Here is a 26,043-nt window from a genome sequence, read left to right on the forward strand (position 1 = left end):
GAGCTTGAACAATTCGGCATTTTAAGAATGGACTTTTTTTTGAGAGAGAGAGTTATGTTTTATTCAGCAGGAATTTTTAGGACTTCAAGCCTGGGAGGCAGCATCTCAAGTATCGCTGAGAGAACTGCTCCGAGGAGGCCAGGGGGGCCGTCAGGTTATATAGAAGTTTTGCAACAAAAGGGCAGGTAGTCTGACCTTCAAAAGATTATTGTTAATTAAAGAAAACCAGATATCCCAAATTAAGAAATTTAGCGCTTTTCTATGCATGGGAAGATGCAGGAGTCTGGGCGAACTGAAATCATTCCTTTGATATGCACCTCAGCTATCTGGGGCCAGTATCCTGTGTTTTCACATCCTGAGTTTCCTCAGGGCTCCCCGTAGGGAGTGGCTGCAGTCTGATGGCGGCTAGATGGCAGGTAAAGTATGGACTCTTGAAACACCCAGGGAGCTAAGGGGAGCTGTTTGTGTGTGTTTGGCTGACTTCATAACCTCCAGGTGGAATGCGATTTTTATTAAAGAACAGGTACTAAGAACATGCTAATTTGAAGCTTATGTCTGTTATTAAAACTCAACAGCAACTGCAGCAGTTGTTTAGAACTTAGACCAGCAAGATGTTTTCTTGGGGAGGGGTATTTTATCACTGACATTGTTTCGACTTTCTAGAGCAAGACGAGAAAAAAAGTAGCCTGACTTAGAGTCAGTTTTTGTGTGTGTGTGTGTGTTTTTTGCGGCACGCGGGCCCCTCACTGTTGTGGCCTCTCCCGCTGCGGAGCACAGGCTCCGGACGCACAGGCTCAGCGGCCATGGCTCACAGGCCCAGCCACTCCGCGGCATGTGGGATCTTCCCGGACCGGGGCACGAACCCGTGTTCCCTGCATCGGCAGGCGGACTCTCAACCACTGCGCCACCAGGGAAGCCCTAGAGTCAGTTTTATTATTGTTTTTACATCCCTACAGATGATGAACCTCTTCTTGCTCACATCCCGTTGGTGACCTATCGCCACGGCCCTGCCAACGGTAAGGCCCAGGTGTGGCAGGCACTGTTTAGTGCTCACCCAACAGCCATTCCTACTTCCTCCTCTAACAGAAGTCCATCTTGTTTGTCACTGAACGTTAATGTCCTCAGGAAAAGTGAGCCTCTCCCCCAGCTTCAGGGAGTAAACATATTTTAAACCAATCGTGGCAATCCATTTCTCCTCTGACAGTGATTGGTTTGGGGTCAGTATGTTTCTGGATTCTGGCCAAGAAAATGTGAGGATAAGTCTGCTGGAGTGGGAATGGGGAAGTCCTGGGAAAGATTGTCCTCTGGAATCAAATCAAATCAAAACAAACAAACACTGAAAAACAAACTAGAGACATAAGGGGTGACATTTCTCCCAACATAAACACACATATGCATACATCCCCTTCCTGGCTTTGGACACACTGTGTGAGGAAGTGGTGCTTAGGCCACAAGACGCCCTGGGGGAACAAGGCGAAGGCGACAGCCAGTATGCTAAGGACGGCCCACCAAATAGATGAAACCACCTGCCCCTGGAGTATTTGCCGTGTGAGATCATAGACTCCTATCCCTGAAGCCACTGGACTCTCCTGGTGCTTGAAGCCAAAACCAGCATAGAGTTATCGTTGAGTGGGTGTGCAAGTGGGGAAAGACGGTCACCTAAGGAAGTGGCACAGCTCAGTATGGAGAAAACCAGGGAGAAGGGAGAGCACAGTGTGTACTGGGCCTCCCGTGGTATGGGGGAGAAGGAAAAGAGGGGAGTGGAGAAGAGACATGGGGCCAGGGGTTCTGATGCTTGGCTTCGGATGATACCACTGACCTGAACGTCTTGGCAACTGAACCAGAACCAGAGTGTCTGAGTGGATGAGTGGGGGGATGGATGGGGCAGGGTCCACATGGGCGTTTGTGAGCCAGGGAGGCTGTTACTAGTGCAGCGACCACCCATCGTAATCCATCAATCATTGCACTCATTATGCTCCTCCTCCCCAAACAAGGAAGGCATAGTAAACAATAAAATAGTGTGGGGCTTCCCTGGTGGCGCAGTGGTTGAGAGTCCGCCTGTCGATGCAGGGGATGCGGGTTCGTGCCCCGGTCCGAGAAGATCCCACATGCCGCGGACCGGCTGGGCCCGTGAGCCATGGCCGCTGAGCCTGCGCGTCCGGAGCCTGTGCTCCGCAACGGGAGAGGCCACAACAGTGAGAGGCCCGCGTACAGCAAAAAATAAATAAATAAAAATTAAAAATTAAAAAAAATAAAATAGTGTGAACTGAGAGAAAGTCAGTGGCCCTGAGCCATTTGCTGATTCAGTCTTTATCCTAGCCTTGGTCTCCTAGAAAACAGAGCCTGAGGCCAGCTTTGAAATGCTGATACTTCATTGGAGAGGTACAAGGCCAGGGAATGGAGGGTGATGAAAAGGGGATGTGGCGGGGGGGACAGATGCCAAGCAATATGACATGATGTGTACTGTGCTGGCCACCATGTCTCATCTGGCCTCAAAGAGACCTAGCAGGTTGCTTGGGGTGCATGTCTCTTCTGGAAGGTTTATAAAGAGAAATCACACCATGAAACAGTGCACAGAGGGCAGAAAAAAGGGAAGAATTCAGGGAGCAACCCTCCTGAACTTCTGGGGTGCATCGTCTGGCCCCTCAGTAAACCAAACCTCATGCACCGGACGTGGAGGTGAGACTCAGCCTGAGTGGGTGCTGAGCAAGAGAGAGAAAAATGGAGACAGTCGAGGGAACCTGCAATGACACCTACAGTGTGCACGTGTGGCTCGGGCTCTGGACTCAGGTAATGTCCTTCAGTGTGCAGGGCAACCCATCCCACCTTGTCCCACATTTGTCCCTCTCCTTGTGGGGCTCAGACACCCTTCAGGAGGCCTTGACACATTCTCCACCACTCTTCCAGTCCTTTCCTCATCACCCTTCCAGTCTGCTTTCGAAGCAAGTCCCTCAGGGCTGAGCATAAAATTCCATGAGTGCCTTTAGTAAGGGAGAGTAAAGAGGAATTATGGCTGTTCTTTGCTCGGCTGGGTTTTGTAGAATTACCCCAAAGCAGTGTTTATCATGCCATTGAGCTGGAGGCCCATGCTTAATGTGCTATCTGTCCTGACCCCAGATGTCTCTCTGCATCGCTGCTCTTCCACCAGCTCTCCTACAGTCTGGCTCATTCTAGGGTCATTGCTGACAAGTGTATTACCCATGTTTATCCATATTAAATCTTGTATCGTTGACTGCCCTTTACCCATTTCTGTAAACTCTCTTTGGTCCTCCTGCAGTTTCCCTTCCTGCCTTGCCTTGTCCTTCTTGGAAAGGCAAACCCTTCTAAGTCAGGAGTTCTAGTGAAGCTTGTTCCTAATTGTTTACGAAGAATAAAGCTGTTAGAGGTGGCCCTGCTACAAGGCTGGAGACTTCAGCTGGAACTGGTACTGACCCATTCATAATTACCTCATTCAGAGCAGTGGGGACTTCACCGATGGAACTGGTTTCATTACAATACACATTTGGGAAGCTAACAGTTGGCCAGCACTTTTCTCAAGTAAAAACACAGCCGAAAGCTATCATCTTAATCATGTCTTACATAGCTAGAGCACTTGATAGTTTATAAAACACTTATGTTTGATTTTTCCTAAAACCTAAAAGCATTTGCTATTTTTCCCTCTCCATAAAACATTTTACTAGTACAAAAATAAAATGCATTTTATTCTGAAAAATAATGAAATAAGAAGTTTTACCTTAACTGAGCCATTAGGAAATGAAAACACAGTTCAATGTCCCCAAGGTTGACGTTTATGTATTTAATGCTAGGGACACAGGCTCAGCCAACATGTTTCTTTGTTCCCAGTAAATAACAACACTTTACATGTGTGTGGTAGTTCAGAATCAATTTGCCCAAAGTTTCATGTATTTCATGATTTCTTTAAGATAATTATCCCTGAGAAGAGAAATGAACTAGGAGGCATAATCTGTGAGTTTGCAAAGCAAATTCTTCACTCTTTCTGTGGCTAGTGTTGACCGTGAGATTTTGGCAGTTAAAACTATCATCAAAGAAAAAGTTTGCCTTCTACCAATGATGAGGCCCTAGAAACAAATTGCCTGCTTGGTATTTGAAATCAACTATGTTTTATGCTTAAATTGATGCAAAAGTCACAAGAAATTAGATGATAAATTAATATGTGACAGATGAAAAGAAGGTCAAATCTCTTTGTCATTAGTTATGAAAAAACCCACAGTCCAGGGCTTCCCTGGTGGCGCAGTGGTTGAGAGTCCGCCTGCCGATGCAGGGGACACGGGTTCGTGCCCCGGCCCAGGAAGATCCCACATGCCGTGGAGTGGCTGGGCCTGAGAGCCGTGGCCGCTGTCCGGAGCCTGTGCTCCGCAACGGGAGAGGCCACAACAGTGAGAGGCCCGCGTACCACAAAACAAAACAAAACAAAACAAAAAACAGCCCTCAATCCACTGTAATGGAAAATATTTCATTAGACAGATCATTCATTCAGTCAATAGCTAGTTGTTTAATGCCTCCTAGGTAGCAGGTACTATCAAGGCATATTCTCCTTCCCCCTCCCCCTCCCCACATCCTCCTCCTCCTTCTCTGCCTCTCCTCCTCTCTTTGTACTCCTCCTCTGGCTCATCTTTCTTTCCCCCAAATTGGCACGTGACAAAGCTCTTAGAGTCATGATGTGTTCTTATTCTCCTGGTGACGAGGAAGGAAAAAGATCTTTGTTCCTATGGAGAGACATGTCTCACCCTCCTGACCCCACAGCTGGCCCGCTCACTGCAGTCCCCATCTTGCACAGGGCAAGGAATCTTTTTGGCCAGCAGAGAACTTCAATATGCCATTCAGCTGTGTTGGTGAGAATGGGATCTTGAGGCTCAGGAAAAAAAAAAAAATGGAGCTTTGAAATATCTGGAAGTTATTCCAAGACCCCTGGTAAGGATTTCAGATAATGAAACGGCTGATAGTGGTGGTGGGAGGGAACCCAAGCATTTATCCACTCAAGACGTCATCCCCTTCACATTTTATCTTTGGTGTCATGGCGGCAGTACTAATAGGACACGAGCCTTCTTGCCCCAATAATGGCCCATTACAGCTTCAGGAAAAGCCATCATGTTTCCGCAGCATTTATCTGTCAGCAGGAGACTATTATGGGAGCACAAACTCGCATTGTATTAGCGTTATCAGTTCATTATGATTCTTGGGACGCGTGCCAGCCAGTGGGCTGCCAGTCTGCTGACCAGCACTCGGGGATATAACTCCACACCCCAAATTCAAGCACTGAGAAGAGAGTGGGCCCACAGAGGTGTGTGGTTGGGACATTGTCTCTGGCCAGGAGTCCATGGAGCCCTGGCCTGATCAGCACGGTATCCAGAGATGTCCAGGTTAGGCTCACTGTCCAGGCTGGGCCCACCTTAGTCCTCATGGACCGTCAATGGTTGTGCTTCCCTGACTCACCTCCCCCAGCGCTTACCCTGGGGTGGAACAGAAACAGGCTTGGATTGTGATTCAGACAGTTTCACGGAGCCATCCTCTCCTTCCTGGGCTGGTGGTAAGAATTAACTACACACCTTGTGTTTCTCAAGGCATCATTCTCACCTGGAAACTTGGTTCGGGGAACATGGATAAGGTTGAGGGACAGGGACGCTGTAACCAAACAATTAGTGTCCCGCATTCACCATGCTTAGGGAGCACGTGGTGGAATTGCCAGAAATTCTCGTTGCTCTTGTCTTTTAGGTCCTCCTGCTAGGTTGCCTGGCTTGAAAGATGAGAAAAGCCTCCCCATTGTTGAGCTGGAAGTAGCCCGTCCAGGGACAGGATTCAAGAACCCGAGAGACACTGCTTGCTGCTGCCTTGCATGTACAGAAATGAGCAGTGTCAGGGGCAGGATGGGGGGCACCTCAAGACAGGGACATACACACCAAGACCAGTGTAAGGTGGCGATCTTCACCACACTTGTGGCAAGGGGTGCTGCGCTGGGGTCAGCCGCATAGATCATGGCAAGACAGCTCGAGTGGCCCTCGAGATCCAGGTGCAGGCATTCGGACAGCCCATTCTAAGGACTTAGCCAGGCTGGCACGGGAAATAGTGGGTGGCTAGTGTGGACCTGGGTTTGGCTATGCGTGAGATACTTGGTGCTTTTTGTACCCAGAGGAACATAGATTTGGGGGACAGCACACTCTGAGCTGTGTCGGGTATGTTTTCCTACTTATCTGCCTCCCGGACCCCACCCCAAGGAGACCACTTGGGGAAGGGTGTGGACACAGAAGCCTGGGTCCCCACCACCTCCCAGGTGATGTGTGTGTGGAGTGTCGTTGCCAAGGGCATGGTTCTGGTTTGGCTTCATATTCCTTAGGAAAGAGCTTGAACTTGGGCAAGGAGGGAGGAGGGGAAGTGAAGAGACTTGTATACAGAGAGTTAGGAGTTGAATAAGTAGAAATCCGTGCTTTGCCAGTTGTTCGCCGTGTGACCTTGGGGAGGTCCCTTCACCACACAGGGCCATTTACGCATTTCCGTATTTATAAAGTCTGCTGATGGTTCTAAATGATTCCCTGAACCCTCCCCACCCCCACTCCCCAGCCGTAAGGTCCTGTGAATGTAATAAATACCTATTTAAAGGAATTTGTCACAAGAGAAAGTCAGCTGCTGTCCCCTTCTACCCTCCACAATTACTGCGTCTAATACATTTTGTTCCATTCCCTTTGGGCTGACTTGACCACCTAGGCGTGCCAGTACTGGGACACGGGAGAGTGAAGGGGTGGCTTAGAGCTTTTTGCGGGGCTGGATTACAAATAGCACCTGCTCCAGGGGAGCAGTGGAAGATTGAGATGATGACTGGCTGAATGAATTTCAAGCTTGAGGGAGCACAACAGCCTTGCCCACCCCACTCTACCCCCAGCACCACCTTTGTTTTCTGGAGAAGAGATGACATCAGCAAGGCCACGCGGAGTGGTCAGGACCAGATTCCGGAGTCCTTTGCATACTCCCACATTACCGCTTCTCCAGCTACAGGCGTGGAACCCACTCTAGCTCTGGGAAGGAAATCCATCCCCCCGTGAGCTGGCTGAGGACAGAGAGGGAGAAAAGCTGGTACCACGAATAGTGTGTGTCCTGGCCATGTTTGCCTGGAAAAACCACAGGAGGAGCCTGGGTCTGCCAGGCTGAATCACGTCCCCAGGATGTCTCCGCTGGTGGGTCCTCTTCTCCCCTGCAGTGGAGTCCACAGGCTCACACTTGCCAGGGAGGGAAAGGAGGAAGAACTCTGCCCCAGGGCCATGTGCAAGGGGACTGGGCAGGCACCGCGGAGGAAGACGGTCAGAAGAGGACCAGATCTTAGGGACCTCATTCTCGCCCTGGAGGACAATCAGCTTGTGCCCAGGGGTGAGGCCCTCAGTTCCTGCATCCCTGTGCCTTGGATGCAGACAGTAGTTGTGTGGGCATTAGCCTAGCTTTTTTTTTTAAATTAATTTTTATTAGAGTATAGCTGAGTTACAGTGTTGTGTTAGTTTCCGCTGTACAGCAAAGTGAATCCGTTACACATATACATATATCCACTCTTTTTTAGATTCTATTCCCGTATAGGTCATTACTGAGTAGAGTTGCCTGTGCTGTATGTATTCTTATTTATTATCTACTTTATATAATATATAGTAGTGTGTGTGTGTTTTGAGCCTGTTTTCCCTCATTCGCCCCCAGTGGCTTTGCACCCACAGCTCCGGGCTGTGAAGTTGTCTTTCTTTTCATGCTCCATCGACTGTGCTCTGTCTCCAGTTTAAAAAAAGGTGCACCCACCCAAAGCAAGGAGCCAACAGATCTCATACAACCTGTCAGGGACTAAGCCCCTCCAGGGTAGCCAGCCTGTCTCCTCAGCAGGCTTTGCCCACTCCCACCCCCCAAACTGCTGTGGTCTAACATTTCATTCAACAAAGTCTTTATCAAGCAACTGCTGTGTGCTAGGCACCGGTAAGCACCGGGGATTCTCCAGTGAGCAAAAACAGACAAGGTCCCTGCCCTTATGGAGCTTAGAATCTAGTGTGTGTGTCGGGGTAGGGGGTATTATTCACACCAATACACGTATAATTGCAAACTAATAAATTACCTGAAGCAAGGCAAATAGCAGAAGGTTCTGGCGTGATCAGGAAGGTGGGGTGTTCTAGGTGGCAGGGGCAGAGGCTGAGGGGGACACGGCGTGGGCTGAGGAGAGGTGGGGAGACACACAGGAGCCTGTCATCTGGGGCTTGCCTTGTAGACCACAGGGAAGGACTGGGGCCTTTTTCCTGATTGCAACAAATTGCAAAGGAGACTTTGGGTGTGCATTTTACAATGCACTCCCTGGCTGCTATGGCTTGGAGAGTGGATTTCCAGGGGTCAGAAAGGATGCAGAGAAACCAGTCACTGAGGTCTTGGCAAGAGATGGTGGTTGTGTCTCTGCACCTCTCTTTCCGTCTCCAATGTAACCAAGTACCTATGTGATTAAAACAATCCGGGCTGCCGGGGGTTCTGCTGACAGAGTCGACATCTTCATCCATCTCTCTGTGAGATAGCTGCCAGCGCCCCGAGCCTGGAGAATCCCATGCGTTCCTCCACTTCAGCACATAGGAAAAACCCCAGCTTTGTTTCCCAGCCTGCACAAGCTTCCATTTATCCAAGTCAAGTATCATCTGCTGTCTTGCTGCCCATTCCCCAGCCCCTCCTGAGTGGCCAGCCCCTCCTGGGGTTGCTCACAACCCTCCCGCTTTTATTCCTGAAGTGCTTGGACACTGCCTGCAGTTACACTCCGTTTAGACATTATTTTGGTGATAAAATGAAAATTTCCCCCCTAGCGCTCATTGTCTTTCGTAGAATATAGGAGAATAAGGTGGTGGTCTCTCCTGAGGGCTTTTCCCCCTCTTTAAATAATTCTATACCCATCCTCTCCCCACACTCATTTGAATCATCAAATTGATTATCCCTGTGGCTGGCACATCTCAAAAGATGACAAGCCCCAGAAGAAGGATTGGGGCTCGACTTAAAGCTGGTTTTGGTACAGTGGCATCCCATAACATTCAGGTTCATGGAGGGAGCAGCAGACAGGGACTGCAGGAGTGTTTGTAGCTGGGGATTCAGGTGTGTATGTTGAAGTGTCTACTTGTGCCTCGAAGTGGATGTGGCAGGTAAGTTGGTTGTTTTAACCACAACTGTGTTTTTCTAAGCAGACGGGAATTTATTTGCTCGTGTCTGTGTCCTGGGTACGTTTCTGAGAGTGGCATCATTTTATCCATCTAGAGAGCGTCTTATAGAAGCGTGCCCTGCGTCTCGCCATATGAGAGCCTTTCAGAACCCACTGGCCCAGGTGATGAGAGCTGGGAAGGGAATCAGTTTCTATCCTGTTCTCTCTTGCTGGGCCTCACCTGCTGGCCTGACCCTTTGCACTTCTGTGCACCAAACACCAGGTTTGAGGCTATGAATTTCTAAGGCGCTGGCCTCTTCTCCTTGATATGAGGGAGGAGAAATGTGACTCATTTTTAATTTGTAAAACAGACCCCTTCCAAAGGGCTGAGAGGTGAGTTTGCTAAACCTGCCAGTTAAAAGATAGGATGGGGGGTGAGAAGATATACAAGGGGCATATCTTGCAACCCCCCAAACCCACCAGCCAGTTGGGCAATTCTTTTTTTCTTTAATGGCGAGAGGACAGGCCTTGCGGCTCTACAGCACAATCCTCCTACTCCTCGGGAGGTGGGGACCTCGCGCGAGCGTCTGATTCCATTGAAGTCTCTCTGGCTCACCCCCCTCCCCCCACCCCAGCTCGATTCTGTCACTTTAAGTCCAGCCCCTGAGAGATAGCCAATAGGAGCCAAACCATACATCAGTCTCCCAGCCTTAAAGCTACAGTAGGGTTAGTGGGCTCCAAGTCTCTGGTGCCCGAGCCTCCTCCACGGCTTCCCATCCCCTCTGCCCGCTCGGAGTGTGTGCATCAGTGGGAGCGCTGGGCTGGGCGCGCAAGGCTCTCTGCCTCCCTCTCGCCCCACCACGGTGCTTCCTCCCCCTCTGCCTTCTCCCGCTCACCGTGCCCCTGCCCGGACTCGCACCTCGCCGGTGCCCTTCACTCGCTCTTCCGCGAGATTTCCCCGCCGCCTTCCTCTACCAACTGGGAATGCTAAAAGGGGACTGATGGACGTGTCAGAACTCTGCATCCCGGACCCCCTCGGCTACCACAACCAGTAGGTCCTCTGCTTCTCCGTCTGTGTCTGTCCTTCCGTCTGGGTGTCGCAGTTCTTCTTCTAGGCATTCTTGAAGTGGCAGGGACCCCGGGAGCACTTAGGGTGGAGGTTGGAAAGGGAAAACCACCCACTTCGTGGGTTTCCTTCTGGGGATAAACCCGACTCTAACTTTTCCCTCACCCCCTTTTACAAACCCTCACTTTTAGGTGAGAGCGGAGCTTTCTCATTCACTCTTTCTCTCAAACCTTCCCCGCGGGGAGAAAATCTTTGCGTTTCTGTGGGTTGGGGAGGAGCAAGCCTAGAACAGGTGCGGGAGTGTCGCAAGGATGCCAGGTCCCATCTGGGAAAGCCTCCCTGCGAGCCCTTTGACTTTAATGTTTATTTCCATACTGGGGACCAAAACCGATCCCGACAAGGGGACGAAATCGAACGTGCCGCGCAGGTTTGGAAACTGTGGGCGGCCAGCGCCGTCTCGCCCCGCAGTCCCTGTGGGGCGCACCCCGAGGGCGCGCACGCGGCGCGGTGGACTCAAGCCACCCCAGGGGTGCGGGCGGCGCGGCCCGGGCAGACTGCGCCCCGCACGCCCTGCGAGGGGAGCCCGCATCCCGCTGGGAGTGGGGACAGTCGGCTCGGCGCAGCGGCGGAGGCAAAGTTGGTTCGCGGCTTTAGGAGAGGCTGCGCCTTGCGAAACAGACTGGCGCGATTTCCGTGCCCCGGGGCGGCTTAGCGCTCGCCTCCCTGGAACCCGGGCTTGTCTGAGCGACGTGCGCATGGGTGACGGCGGGGGCTGCAGGAAGCGACTCGCAGTAACCGCGGGTCCCCGAGCTTGGGCAGCGTGCCGAGCGCGCAGAGTGAGGAAGCGGAGAACTGATTCCCTGAACGGTGGGAGGCTGCCCCGCGCGGCCAGCCTGGGCTCTCCGGGGTCCTGCGCCGGCCACCCGCGGTTTCCCTCCCAGGGCCCTCCGCGGTTGTCGTCCCACCTGCCCGGGTACCTGCCCTGGTCACCCCGCGGGCGCTACGCGTGCCGCCGCGCTCCGGGCTGGTGTCCCGGCGTCGGGGTGTGGGCGCGTGCAGAGTGGTCCCTCGGAAGGCTTCAAACAATAATACAATGACAACTCTAGGTTCTCGCGGAACCGTTTAACTTCTTCCTCTTCTTCCTCCTCTTTTTTTTTCTGAAGCAAACAGAACTACCAAAGTCAGTTTTCGTTCCGCCATCCTTTCATTTTTGTACCACCCCTTCCTCCCAAGAACCGCGACATTCCTACAACAATACTCTGGATAACGTGGGGTCCCAGGAAGTGTGATTACACCCCCCTCGCTGCACAGAATACCTCCACCCCAGGTGGACCACGCGTGAGAGAGGAGGCAACTTCACAGCAGCATCTCCTGGGGGTGATCGGACTGTCCAGCCTCCACGCTGACCTTTTTGCTTGTAGTTTTGGGGTTTCCCTCGGCAGAGGGTCTTTTAGGTGCCGCCAGAATTTAGACAGAGTGTCAGAAGAAGGCGATTGCGTTGGGAGATGAGGGAAATCTTTAATTATAATGGATTCAGATTTCCATCAGTTTGAAAAGTGGCTTTTCATTCTCTTTAAAGGTTACACTGATCCCAGCTTGCGTGGCTGGTGGGGGTGGAGTGGGGGTTAGTTTCACACTGTGGTGCTCCTTCCGTAAGGGAGTGGGAGCCCCCAAAGGAACCTCCGGCGTGGGCGAAGCTGTGAACAATGTAAGATGTTTGTGGGGCATTTCCTCACGTAAAACTACCAAGTACGACAAATATTGGATATTTAAATTATTTAGGTCACTCTCTCCAGAGGTGCCTTCTTTAGTTGAGCTTGAAATATCTATGTATTTGTCCCTGGCTCAAGTCACAGTCGATAAATATGAAATTTCCTATGGAGAAGTACATCTTTTGATTATGTTGACCAAGAAAGCAAGGAGAGATGGGGGATTTAGCAGCTGGGTAATTCATCGAGTTGACGGCAACCCTGGCTTGAGTTTGAGGAGAAATATGGGCAAAGAAGGAATGTCGGGGAAGCGGCAAAGGGGAGAGAGGGAGCTGAGGTCCTGGGTGTCTGGGAAGGGTTTGAAGTGGAAATCAGTTATAAAGTAAGCCTGAGAGTGGTTTGGACTCCCTACCCTTCTTGGTTTCTTTGCAAGGAATTAGCTTCTCACTCCATGGGGCAGAGGAAAAGCCAGAAACATGCCTGCTTTTTCTGCGGAGGAGCTAAGCATCCCTGTGAGATGCTGTTTCTCAGAGCCCAGGACCTGCTGGGCAACCGCCGAAGCATTAGTGAGCTGGCCCCACATACAGGTGTGTGCCTCCTGGCGAGGGTTTACCTCTGCTGTAGTTACAGGGGTCCAAAATTTCCAAGGACGAGCTTGTGGAGGTCAGAGGCTGGTTTTGGGGGAGGCGTCTTTCTGACCTCAGCCCCGGTGCTTCACAAGCAGCTTTAGAGCCACTGGTAGCAAAGTAACAAGACAGAGGTCTGCATTCTTTGGTCCGTTGGAAGGACCATAGAATGAATCCATCCATTACGGTGCCGATGTTTCTTGGGGAACATATACAAGAGTGGGTTCGAGTGCTTTGTACACACAGTTTCTACCTATTTGGCTTAGTTGATATCCCTGGACTGGAAAAAACCCAAGGGTGCAGGGACCAGAGTCCAGTGAGAAAGAACTCCCCATACTTCCTTCTCACCTGCTGATATACAGAGAGCATTTTTTTAATGCTTTAGTGTTATTTTCACTTTCCAGGTGAGAAATTAACACACACACACACACACACACACAGATATACCCGGACCTTCATACCTTTCTCTCCTTCATTATCATTTTCCTGTAGCCAAGCCTGTAGGTGACTCCATTACCAGTTCTAATCAATATTTTATGTACATATATAATCAGCCAGAGTGGGAGTGAGTGTGCTGGCCTGTGTGGGCTTGTGTACAAATGCGTTGGGGACGGACCTGATGGAGACCCTCGGCAAAAAATCCAGGGAGCAGGGGGCGCTGCATCACCCAGCGTCCGATGACCACTTTGCTGATGTTAAAGAAACAGAGAACAAACTGTCCTGAAGGTAAAATATGTGGGTTCACACGTAGGAAAAATGCCACATGGTAATTCAGAATCAGTGACCCAGAGAAAAACAAAGGGGGAAATTAATTTTTAATGGTACATGTAAAAATAAATCAGAGTGAGGACATTAGTCTTGGTTTTCTGAGGGAGGGGCTCTAGGAAATAAACTTTTATGTGCCTGCCACACTTCTGGAGGTGTGGGCTGCCATGGAAGAGGGTGGGCTCATTCAGGCCTGAGGGTGATAAACTAGGAGGAAACAGTGGGTCAACGCAGAGGGCCCTAGTCCCTGGTAAGGCCCTTTCCAGCTCAGTGAGGTCTTGACATCAACTGGAAATTTCCTCTCGGAACTTATTTCCCCAACTCCATTTTACAAACAGTCCTCGATTTTACCAATAATTGGGACATATAAAAATATGTTTCTTAAAATATATATATATGAGGAAACAAACTGACCCACCAAACAAGAACATTTTCATTCTATTGATTTGGAGTAATCAATACCTATTCCATTTAGTCTAAGAGAGGAGGGACAGAGGGGACTTTCGGGGAAAGCTCTGTGAGGGAAGTGGCTGTGATAGAGATTTCATGTCACAACCCTGCCTTCTCAAGGTGCCCCCCCCGCCCCCGGCCCTAGCCCAGGGGGCCTTCCTGACTTTGTCCTGTGTGCTTGATCCGTATTCCTGATAATGGGACATTTTGCCAAATGGTTGTGATTTAAGATAATCTATACTCATTGAAAGTTTGTCACCTTCCTCGGTGCTCTGCAAAATGCCTAGTTTCTTTTGAGCAGTTGGAATTGGGAAGCTCTGTACAAGTCTGGCAGCCCCCAAAAAGAGGGGTGGGTTGTGAGAGGGACATTGCGAGCGTGTTTGCCTGGCGGGTGGGCGATGGAGCCGGCTGTGCGAGAGAGCGGGATTCAAAAGGAGATCAAGTTCAGTTCGGAAGACAGCCGAACAGTTAGATAAGAGGCAGGATGCTTTTGACACGGTTCTGCAGTGCTGTTCCCTAGAACTTGTCTTCGCAGATGCTTTAAGTGGTTTCCTCAATATGATTAAGGTTATTCGTGGTTCTCATTTAAGGGGAAGGAATAGCAGATACTTAGACCGTAATCCACTCCTTCAAAGTAAAGTCCAGCCCACACGCTGAACCCCCCAGGCTGGTGCCTTTCCACACCTACCAGCCATCATCTCCCTCTGTCCCTTTTCTCTCTGCAAGCAAGGCCCTCCCCGTCTCTTCCAGCTTGACCAGGAGGTCTGCCCAGAATTAGTCAGGACTCCTCACAGCTCTGCTGGGAGCTTCTGTCTTGGGATCGGGTGGCTTTTGGCTGAATGATCCCATGGGGGACCCCAGCATGGCTTGAGGGCAGAGCCTCTGATGTCCTCCGCAGTGGCCGTGGTTCCCAGAGGGTGCGTGGGCCCAGGAGGGGGCTGCTAGTAGAGGGTCCACAGACCATGCCAGGAATCCTGGAAGGGCTCAACTTGGGGATGCTGGAACCAGACAAATCTGAGCCCACCTCCTGCCCTTGAGGCCATTTGCTGATTTCTAGGGATAAATCAAAGGTCTTTTTAGCACTGTTAAGTGCTGGTGACCCCTGACTGGGTTTCATCTCTGGTGAGCATCCCCTTTCTCAGTCCCATCAGCCTCAGACCTCCGGGGAAGGGTCACATGCATGGTCATTCCTCGGAGGAGGGGCCCATAGGCTTCTGCTGGCCCCGGTGTCCCGCGTGGCTGGGGTGGCCTGCGGCAGGATCACATCTCGGTTGTCCCATCGGCTGGTATGGCCAGGTCCCTGCGCAGGGAGGTTGCGGTGTTTATAATTGCAAATGTAATTAGCAGACCAGCTCTGGGGGGACTGGGCTGCTCAACTTCTCTGCACATCACAGTGACCCCTGTGCTGGCTGGCCGGCAGATTAACCCTCCCCGGGCCAGCCTGCCCTCCCTCCCTCTGGTGAGGCCGCTGACCTTTCACTGATAATGGCAGGGCTGTCCCGGGGGAGGGATGGCAGGGCCAGACCCCTTCCTCGGAGAGGTTGTCAGGGCAATGCCTGGGAGAGGTCAGTCGCTGAGGGTGTAGTTTTTCCCTAGGCCACTGGGCATGTGACCCTTACCACTAGTGACAGTGTGACCCCGCGTGGCAGGCTGCCCTGGGGCATTTCCTCGTGCACTTCCTGGGCCACGCTGGAAGGAGGTCACCGGAAGACTTTGGGTGCGTGCTGGTCTGTGGCTCTGGGCGCCTTGTTGGGGAAAGCAGGGCTCTGGAGGGGGCGTCCTGTGACTTCGGAGGAGTGCTCCTGGGGCTCAGCGGGCAGAGGGGAGTGAATGCCTGCTGGCTCCCAGGTTCTGCGGGGCTGCCCCCACTCCGGATGTGGCAGGGGGAGGCACGCCATAGGACAGCGTGGGCTCAATTTGTCCCTGGGAGCAGAGACCCCCAAGCAACCATCCAACAAAAGACACTGACAGGGCTTCCCTGGTGGCGCAGTGGTTGAGAGTCCGCCTGCCGATGCAGGGGACACGGGTTCGTGCCCCGGTCCGGGAAGATCCCACATGCCGCGGAGCGGCTGGGCCCGTGAGCCATGGCCGCTGAGCCTGCGCGTCCGGAGCCTGTGCTCCGCAACGGGAGAGGCCACAACAGTGAGAGGCCCGCGTACCGTAAAAAAAAAAAAAAAAAAAAAAAAAAAGACACTGACAAAGCAGACGAGTGGGAAACTTGGAGCCGCCTGGTCCCCAGCCCCAGCCCCTCCTGTGAGTGGACTGGTCTCTGCCCACCTAGAGGGCCTTTCTGTACCGATCAGGATTAGAACAGAAAGGATTTTTAATAGCACCTTTAGTTGTAAGCATTGGCTTAAGGGAGTGTCAAGCCCTTTCTTGTTGCCGTCAACACCCTTGATATAGAGGATATCTCTGAACCCCGAAACATCAAGAGCCGCATCTGTTCCTAGGAGAATGTCTGTGTGTGTACGGGTGTGAGAGCGTGCTATGGTGGGGCTCCCCTTTCAGATGGGCGTCGCGGGGGCGACGGGCTCTGCTATTTAAACACAGCCCCGGCCACCCTGCCTTTTACCCCTTGCCTAGACTGAGGTCAGGCTGTGGCCACATTTCCGTGAGGGGCTGCTGAGCCTTGGGGTTTTTCCGTGGTGTGAGAGGGAGCGCAGAGAGACCCAGGGGCTGGCTGTCCCTGCTGCCAGAGGAGTTCAGTCTTTCTTTAGAGGCTCTCTTGAGTTTTCTGGGCCTGGGTAAGGCTGGCAGACCCCAGAGAGGGTGAGCAGGCCGTACTGCCCTCCTCTAGCAGAACAGATGGCCACGTTCAAAGGAACATTGGGAGTTCTGCCCCAGGTCCCCGACTAACCCTTCTCTCCCTGGATAGGTCCATTGACAGTCTATCGCTAAAAAGGTCAAATGTGTTCTTAAGTCAAGGAAGATCAGACTGGTTTTAATATGCCCATGGGACGTTCAGTATGGAATTGGACAAGATGGGGGAAAAATCTATTGGCAACATGTCTTAAATTCAGAGTTGTGTGTGCTTGGGTTAAAATAAACCCCAAGCAGAAGTTTTCCTGGGGGTTACAGACATAATTTTTTTCATCTTCATTTTGCCATGCTTTTTAACCTATACACGTTGTAGTCCCAAAGAAGTTTTTTCCCCTTGATTTCCTCTCTCTCTCCCTTCCCCCCTCTCTCTCCCTCTCTCTCTCTCTTTAAATTTCTGTCCTCTGTTGCTTAGGACTTTAAAATATTCTGTTCAATATTGTCATTTGGTGTCCCCGGGATTGAGCCTTTTCTGGGAATGGTTTTCTGGATAATGTTATTTTGTTTCTCAATGTCATTTCATCCAGAGGTCAAAAGGCAGTTAAACAAACTCCAACAAGGTTTTGTTTTTATCTTCTTGTTTCAAATGTGATCAATTTTCATTTAAAACTGTATCAGAATCCTCTCCTGCCAATTACAGCAGCAGTCAGCCTCACGCCTCATCGGTGTTTACTGAAACACTACATTAAAATTGCACAGATGTGAAGTGCCCAATTAGAGTCAAGCTTTTCTATCTAGGAAGCCATGAGTTTCAAAACCCCAAATGTTAAGTGTTATTTTAACTTGGCTCTTTATTTTTTTTAATTGCTTGAATTAACTTGAATTCATAAATGTGGGGTTTTTTCTTCTTATTGTTATAAAATTCTTAAAGTATTATATTTACTTAGATTTATGCTTTCGGTATTTTCACCTGGCTTGTATGTTTAAAAAGATACCCGGCCAAAGGTTTTTGAGCATCACTGGTCTTTTCGTGTGTTCTTGGTTTCCAAAGGGCAAAGAACAAGGAAATACAGTCGTAAGAAAATGCTCTAGGGGAGGGTGGAGGATGCGAAGGGTGATGCTTCCGATGAAATCCTCTCATGTCTTACAATTTAACATTTTCCTTTGTCTTCACTTATTTTTTTCCCTCTATTTTCATCCCAACTTGCTCTAGTTTGCCTTTGTCCTTTCATCCCTCTTTGGTTTTATATGTTTTGGAGGAAGGAGTGTAGGGTGTGTGCGTCTGTGTGTGTGTCTACCTGAGCGTGTGTGCATGTGTGTGTGTCCGAGTGTGAGGGTGTGTTGGAGCCATTTTGAGCTGCTGAGCGCGAGTAGCCGAGAGAAGTCCCAAAGCAGAATGGCTACTGTGGGCCACCCTGTTCCGATTCAGCCATCAAGGCCTTGACCCACTGTCAATGGCCTGCTCGCATTTGGTGGGGACACCAAAGAGGGTAAAAACCTCACGTTCCAGGTTGGTTTTCTGTTACCTGAGGAGGTGCAGGTGAGAGGGCGTCGGGACGCACCAAACTTTATTCGAAGCCTATTTTTCCATTTCTCTGCTCTCTTATCTCACTTCCTAGCACTTTGAGCTCTAGTTTGGGATCCTGGTGTTGCTGAGTGAATGAGCTAGTGTATGCTTTTGTTTTTGCCTTCCTAATCGATCGGCAGAAAACATTCCCTTTTGATGGTGAGACATCTCTTCCGCACGCATGCAGAGTGCAGTATTTATCCTTTTCCTTTTAGCCTCACTCTTTGTCATTTGTCCCTTGGGTGTGTTGACATTGTCTACCTAAGCAGTCAGGCTAACAAGCTTTGGCAGAAAGAACGCCGCTTTCACAGAACTAATAGCAAGAATGTGATGGTTGTAATAATTGTAACAGTAATAACAGCTTGCAGCTTTTTCTTCCCCAAAAGCGCAAAGCAATTCTCATAACCAGTTGCCTCGTAGTAACTGGATGAGGGTTGCTGTGTCTTGCCTCTGAACATAAATGTTTTTCTGCAAACATAACTTGCACAGGCTTCAGGTTTGCATATCTAAATTCATCCAAGAGCAAAAAATGCCTGGTGTCTGAAATTTGAACAGACTGGTGAAGGAGAATATGGTGTCAGCCACACGGTCCCCCTCAGAAATGCTAGGTGTGTTGCCTTTGAACTGGGAAGGGAGAAATGTTTCTTGTAAAGGACACTGGGTCGGGTCTGACCCTCCTGTCACAAGCATCTGAGGTCCATGCCAGGCACTGCCTCTCCATGCCCCCAACATTCCTTGGTTCCTCTGGCTGCAATCTCAGGAGAAGTTTGCAGACCAAAGGCACACAGAGGGTAAGAGGGGTTATGACGTGGCACATGTGAAGAGCTGGGAAAAGAACTGGGTGCAGAGAGAGGCAAAGTCACCTCACCACCCTTGATCACCTTCTTGGCCATTCAGCGTCTCCCAGGGCTGCTGTCCCTGTTCCCGGGTACCTCAACCTGTTCTCTGGAGGCAGAAATTAGAGGGAGGGCACCAGGGAGCCGCCCCCTCTGGATCCCTGAGACCCCTCTTGTGACTTTTCATGCCGATACCCAGGCCTGGACCTGCTCACCTGCAAACTGCTCATCTGTGCATTACTTTTGAAATTGGTGCTGCCTTTGTTATTTCCTCTCTCACCACCACCCCCTTTTTTTGTATGTGCGACTTGGAAATAGGAGACAGCCTAATATACCAGTCTAACATAACAGGAGACACCTAATATACCAAGGTCCCACGACTGTATTTTTTTTCTACTTCAATATTCTTACTCATGTTCTTACTCAATTTCCCCCCCAAAATACCCAACAACCTAAATTTTGGGATTATTAATTGATTATTATCTGATTTAACAAACAAAATATCCTACCCCACCAGGACTCCCAGCAAGGATCTGGCTGTGTTGCTGAGGCTGAGATCTGCTTTTTCCCCCCTCAGTCGGTGAGAAACGTTATAGCTTCAATTCCCTTGCTGGACCCTGAGTAAAAAATTAATTCATGAATAATAAAAACCAATCAGTCTTGTTGAGTTAAGAAGGATTAGGAGAAAGGGTGTTTTTTCTTACAGAGAACATTTGGAATCTGCGTGTCATTGTCACCGAGTGTTCGGGGTGGCTTGAGCGTGCCTTTATTCACAGCAAATGAGCTGTTTATTATCCCGAAGTGTAACACGTCTTCCTCAGTTGTAAGGCCAACTTACTGAAGATTGTTACGGGCTTCCCACCCAGTTCTCTCCCACGATCCCATACTGCAAGTCAGTGATCATTCATTGAAATTAAGACAGTTTCCTGTGTAAGTGGCACATAACCAAAGAGCAACAGACCCGGCATTGCATTATGAATAAGCCAGTTTGTTGATGGAATGGAGTCTCTCGATTTCCCTCCCCTTTCTTTCCCTGTGAAGTAATTGACTACAAATTTACATACCTTTGCAAGAAGTAGAGAAATTAGACTTGTAGATATTCTTTTTAGTTTCCAGAATACTATCTTCCTCCCAGGGTTATTGTGAAGATTAAACAGAGGTAATTCACAAGTGGCAGGCACATAGTGGGTGTACATTAAATGTTTGATGTTCTTGTTAATTTTTTGATATCTTATTGGAAGTTACTTTTCATTCCTTTGATATAACCTCACAATGAAAGTCCTTCCGACTCAGCAGTGAGATTGGGGTGCTTGAACTGATTACTTTGTTTAATACGATCAATGTGGCTTGGGTTTCCATATGTAACACAAGGGGATTACAGAGGGAATTACGATTTGGGGCCGAGGTGATGAATAGGAAATTTCCTCTGAATGAATCCCTATATCCTTGGACCATGGGTAGAGTTGCCCAGTAAAATACAGGACAGTCAGTTACATTTGGATTTTAGATAAGCAACAAATAATTTTTTAGTATAAGTGTGTCCCATGTGATATTTGCTAAATCTGGCAACCCTACCATGGGTGTTTTCCTTAAATTGGTCTGATTAAAAAACACATTTCCCTTATCTTTTCTATTTTTGACAAAGCCCCAAAGAACAATTATGTGTAGTTTTTTCAAAGTGTTTTTTAAATGACTGTCTTTAACTTTTTGCCAATATTAACTTGTTAGGTTGGCCACGTCCTTAGAAGTTAGTGCGTACAAGTGACTTCTGTCATCCAGATATATTGATAGAGCTGCAATCAGGTAAACAGATCTGCCGAATGAGGTCTCCTAGCATAGCACCCAGAGCTACTGAATTTTGCCTTAGGGAGAAACAGGGTAAGCAGAGTCTTTTCGGGAACCTGCCTCTGCGTGATGTTTCCCTGACAAGCAGGTTGAGGGGCTGGATTGTTAGAACCTGGCACCCCAGCAATTGGAAGCTACCCTTGCTGCACCTTGGAGGCCAAAGCAGCGGCCTCTCCCTGCCTCCCCACACAAGGACAAGAGGCTGACCTTTTGGAGGCATCCCCTAGGGGGCTGTGAGGGAAACGGCCCAAATCAGTGTTAGGTGGTGGAGTATAGGAAGGACAAGGGGCTGAACCTGATACAGTCAGTTGGGGGCATGGATGAACTGGGGCACACGAAGGACCAGCAAATCCCAGCTTCTCTTCACTCACCTCCCAGAGCAGCATAGTTGCTCAGCCCGGTAAACACAACCCATTGTTTTAAGCGTGGTACCCTCGCAGCCCAGAATATGGGAAATGGAAGAGCTCTAGAGCCCCCTGCAGGCCATCAGTGGTACTGCACCTCGTGGGCGACTCCCACTTAACAGAGCCTTCTGAGGGTGGGATGGAATGTGGAGGATCCCAGCAGGTGAGCCTGCAGCAACACAGGATCCTGGAGGAGTGGGTTAGGGTTAGGATCCCGGCTTCAGAAAGTAGCTCTGGTTTTGGAATCGCCTTTCGGAGCCATGCTCCATGCTTTTTAGCACTGCAGTTGCCTCCTAGTGTGGTATGCCAATGCCCTCCCCCCACGCACACATACACACGCAGGACTCTCTGCCTCCGCAGCTTGCCCTGACCTCCCGACAGGCTGAGCAGTGCTCAGGCCTCACTCAGCTTGAGGAATGCCCTCCAGGCGTGCAAAGCACCACAGCCAGTGCTATTTTCAGAGCCCAATTGACACTTGTGTCCAGACTGTCTTCTCCAAGACGCCTAACTCCCTGGGGATCATTTTAGGGTTTGCTGGAAGAAAAATTTGGGGGAAGACAAGAGAGCTGAAAATAAACTGCAGGGTCAGAGGTGGACAATTGTAATACTAAGAATAATAACAGTCGTTAACATTTATCGAGCACTTACTGGGTGCCAGGCTTTGTCCTAAGAACATTTCATGTATTAACTCACTGCTTTCTCACAAGAACCCTATTGGGGTTAATAAGAAAGTAGGAACTAGGTCCAATTACTATCCCCATTTCACAGGTAAGGAAACTAAGGCACAGAGATGCTAGGTCACTTGCCCAAGGTCACACAGCTGACAAAGCTGGGAGTTGCTCAGGAGCAATCTGGCTGTGTGCCTGCACTCCAGCCAGTGCTGTATGTGTTGTATGTCACTCACTGAGTCTAGAATTCTAGCTTTCTAACTCCAGCTTTTATACCACCCCTTCTTAGCTGTGTGGGTCGAACACATAGGTAAAGTTTGGGGTGGAGGTGGAAGGGGAAAATTGGGCCTCATGCCTTGTTCCTAAAAAAGCAGAGGGAAGAATGGCCACAGCGGGTTGGGCCCTGTTCCCCCCCTTAGCCTGTGTCATGGGCAGAGGGGAAGGCTGGAGAAAGGAACTTTTAGTCTTCCTGACCTCATCCTTCAAGAGCCCATGGCCAGCCTCCAGGGGCAGCCCCTTCGTGACTCCCTCTGAGTCTGTCATCAGCGTATGTTGAAGCTGTAATTTTCTCCCATCTCATGCCTTCCCCTTGTCTTCTCATCACCCGCTCCCCAACAACTCCTAAGTCTGAATCTCAGGGTTGGACTCTGGTGTGCAGCTTGGGCTCCTGGCTGGACCTCACGCCAGCACGTGCAAAAGAGAATTGCAGCATCGCCCTCCAAACTGCTTCTCCCTATGTCTCCCTTGTCTCGCCCTCCCTTGATGCAGGGACCCCCAGCTAGGATATCGAGCATCTATCTAAATATACACCTCAGATCTATTCTTTCCTATTCATGCTATTATATACCTGCAACCCCCAGTCTGCCTGGCAAACTTCTATTTATCCTTTATTTATTTTTTTTAACTTTAGTTTTGTAAGTTTTATTCAACTTTTTGAAATTCTTATTTATTTATTTATTTATTTTATTTATTTTTTTGGCCACACCACACAGCATGCAGGATCTTAGTTCCCTGACCAGGGATCAAACCCAAGCCCCCTGCAGTGGAAGTGCAGAATCATAACCACTGGACCACCAGGGAAGTCCCCTCTATTTATCCTTTAAAACCCTGCTCATGTGTCCCCCCTCTGAGTGAAGCCATCCCTGACGCCTCCCAGGGGGAAGTAATCTCTCTCTTTTTGCAGCTACAGTCTGGCCCACACTCCTGACTGGGTTGTAACCTGTTGGATTTGAATATATGCTTATCTTTTCCCACTACTTCATGAGCCCCTAGAGTACAAGCTCATCTCTGTCCCCACCGCCTAGAACAGCACCTGGTACGGAGTAGGTGCTTAATGCATGTTGGTGGGGCTAACCTAGGGAGATCAGATATGGGTAAAGGGGAATTCTGGAGGCATAAGAGGGAGGTAGAAGGCCATGGAAACAGTGCCCAGGAGGGGCCTGGCTCTGCAGCATCTATTGCCCTGTTGATCGATGAGGGCAGATCTGGCTGGCTAGGTGGCCTCCATGCCCTTCTTGGGGGCAGTATAATGTAATGGTTAGGAGGGAAAGTGCTGGCTCCAGAATGACTGAGTCTAAATCCTGGCCCCAGTGGTGTGCTGGAACCAGCTCAGACTGGCTCGAGAGAACCGATCATTACATTTTCAGGAATTTTGTAGCTGATTGTTAAACACAATCATCATTAAAAATGAAGTTATATAAACTTACTAGTAAATACGTTGTCTTAAAAACAAAGGTGGGGGGCTTCCCTGGTGGCGCAGTGGTTGAGAGTCCGCCTGCCGATGCAGGGGACACGGGTTCGTGCCCTGGTCTGGGAAGATCCCACATGCTGCGGAGCGGCTGGGCCCGTGAGCCATGGCCGCTGAGCCTGCGCGTCCGGAGCCTGTGCTCCGCAACGGGAGAGGCCACAACAGTGAGAGGCCTGAGTACCGCAAAAAAAAAAAAGGTAGGGCTTCCCTTGTGGTGCAGTGGTTGAGAATTCACCTGCCAGTTCAGGGGACACGGGTTTGGGCCCTGGTCTGGGAGGATCCCACATGACATAGAGCGACTAAGCCCTTGCGCCACAACTGCTGAGACCGCGTGCCGCAGCTGCTGAACCCCGCGCACCCTGGAACCCGTGCTCTAAAATGGGAGAGGCCACCGCAGTGAGAAGCCCACGCACCGTGACGGAGAGTGGCCCCTGCTCGCCGCAACTAGAGAAAAGCCCTCATGCAGCAGCAAAGACCCAACACAGCCAAAAATAAAAATAAATAAATAAAAAATTTTAAAAAGCTAAGTAGAAAATAATTGTTTTTACAAAAACAAAACAAAAAAAAACAAAGGTAATAAATACTCAAAACTCACTACTTATTTATTTTTAAAATTTATTTATTTTTGCGGTACGCGGGCCTCTCACTGCCGCGGCCTCTCCCGTTGCGGAGCACAGGCTCCGGACGTGCGGGCCCAGTGGCCATGGCTCATGGGCCCAGCCGCTCCGTGGCACTTGGGATCTTCCCGGACCAGGGCTCGAAGCCGTGTCCCCTGCATCGGCAGGCGGACTCTCAACCACTGCGCCACCAGGGAAGCCCAAAACTCACTACTTTAATATTTTATTACCTTTATGTTCTTGAACTAAATTTGCATCTAGTATGTCTGCATGGTAGGAATACTATATGACGGATTGTTACTGCCCACCTCTTCACAGTAACACGGCATCAGTGATGTCACATTGGTAGCTTGAAGCTGGCCACGATGGTATTTACACCATGGAAGCAGGCAAATCAGTCCCCTTCTTCCATCCCGTTCTTAAACATTTACCGTCACACCACTGCCTGGCTGTGTGATATCCCAGCTCTGTGACCCCGGATAAGTTACTTAATCTCTCTGTGCCTCAGATTCCTCATTATCAGTGATGACCTTCATTTCTGTAAAGATTAAAAATTGATCAATATAAGGTACTTAAAGCAGAGACTGGTACACAATAAGTGCTCAAGAAATTTTGGCTCTTTTTAGTGTTTCTTCCTCACGGTTCCAGGCATGTCCCTATTGAAATTCTGTCGAAACTAATGACCTTCCCAGATAGCAGAGTGTGAGTTTTATCCTTAGAGTGTAAGGTTATTGTTTTCCCCTGCTGGACCCTTGCCTATGGGGTCTAACTGTGGTAGCCAAAAGCAGGAAGCAGAAAGCACTAATCTTCCAGGGGGAAAGGCCCCTGTGGAGAGGCACACTCAAGCCTCCGGGCCAAGAGAGGAACTGGGACCACAGCAGCCACCAATGTGGCTGAGCAGGTGAGGTGGGCACAGGTGAAGTCAGGAGAGAAACAGAGCAGATGCAAAGAATAGCCAAGCGCCAGGGTGAAGGGAGGCTGTGCAGTGGCTGCAGTGGGTCCCTTAGATCACATGAGGGGGCAGATCCTCTCCCAGGAAATGCTGGGCAGTGCAGCCGTGCCTGCGGAGGCAAGGGCTCCTCTGGTTTGGGAGTTGAAGGACTATTCCAGACCATCCCCAAGTTAGCACACATGCTGTAATCAGCTTGAGCTGGGGTTGCGTGGGCCGTGCTGCAGTTGCTGGGGAAGCCGCAGGAAAATCCACAGGTCTCAGCACAGCAGAGGCCCAGGAGAGGCCAGAGTGCGCTAGACTCTCCTGGACTCTTCCTCGGCTGGTTTCTCGGGCCCCAGTCAACTCTGGCCCCAGGGGAGGTCTCTGCACTGGCACTTCCCTGGAAATTGCTTCTGGCACAGACCATTGGCATCAGGAAGTTCAGCTCAATGACTCAGTCACACACAGCCCCCAAGCCAGCCCCGCCCGCTTTCAGTGTTGAGAGGCCTGCAAGCCTGCAGACATGGATAACAGCTAGATCTGCACAGCTTTCCAGGCCAGGGGTGCATCTCATCACTGGGGGCTCACTTTGTTCTCTGAATCCCTGTTCTGTAGAGAAATGCCCTTAGAAATGGCCTTGTCAAGGAAGAGGCAGCCTTGAGAATCAAACCCGCTTTCCCACATCTCCATGAGTGTTGCCCCATCACCCTGAGCCCCTTAAAGGCCTGGGTCCAATTTATTTGTGAATCTGCAGCACAGGGCCAGGCATGGAGGAGCCTTCAGTAAATATGAGGTGAAAGCTTGGATACATTTTGAGAAAATTTGTGCACTGAGTTGAGCTGCTGATGGGCCACCTGTACAGATGTACAGGTTGTTCACTGACCAAGAGTTCCTGGTTGAGGGGGTGGGT

At 50.1% G+C, this 26,043-nt stretch overlaps 1 protein-coding gene across 2 annotated transcripts in view; it reads left to right on the plus strand.

Annotated features, from left to right (window-relative positions):
- Positions 1-26,043, plus strand: part of ESRRB (estrogen related receptor beta) — a gene marked incomplete at both ends in the record, with an annotated part of 172,929 nt that overhangs the window by 55,822 nt on the left and 91,064 nt on the right. The window contains one exon of one of the 2 annotated variants that reach the window (XM_079699498.1): positions 10,114-10,196. The exons of the other annotated variant lie outside the window; for it this stretch is intronic. Coding sequence (XP_079555624.1) covers positions 10,147-10,196 — 50 coding nt within the window. Of the gene's footprint in view, positions 1-10,113; positions 10,197-26,043 lie in introns of those variants that run through there. 2 annotated transcript variants of the gene reach the window in all.

Source organism: Hyperoodon ampullatus, assembly GCF_949752795.1.
Source record: "Hyperoodon ampullatus genome assembly, chromosome: 3".
NCBI classification, from domain to species: domain Eukaryota; kingdom Metazoa; phylum Chordata; class Mammalia; order Artiodactyla; family Ziphiidae; genus Hyperoodon; species Hyperoodon ampullatus.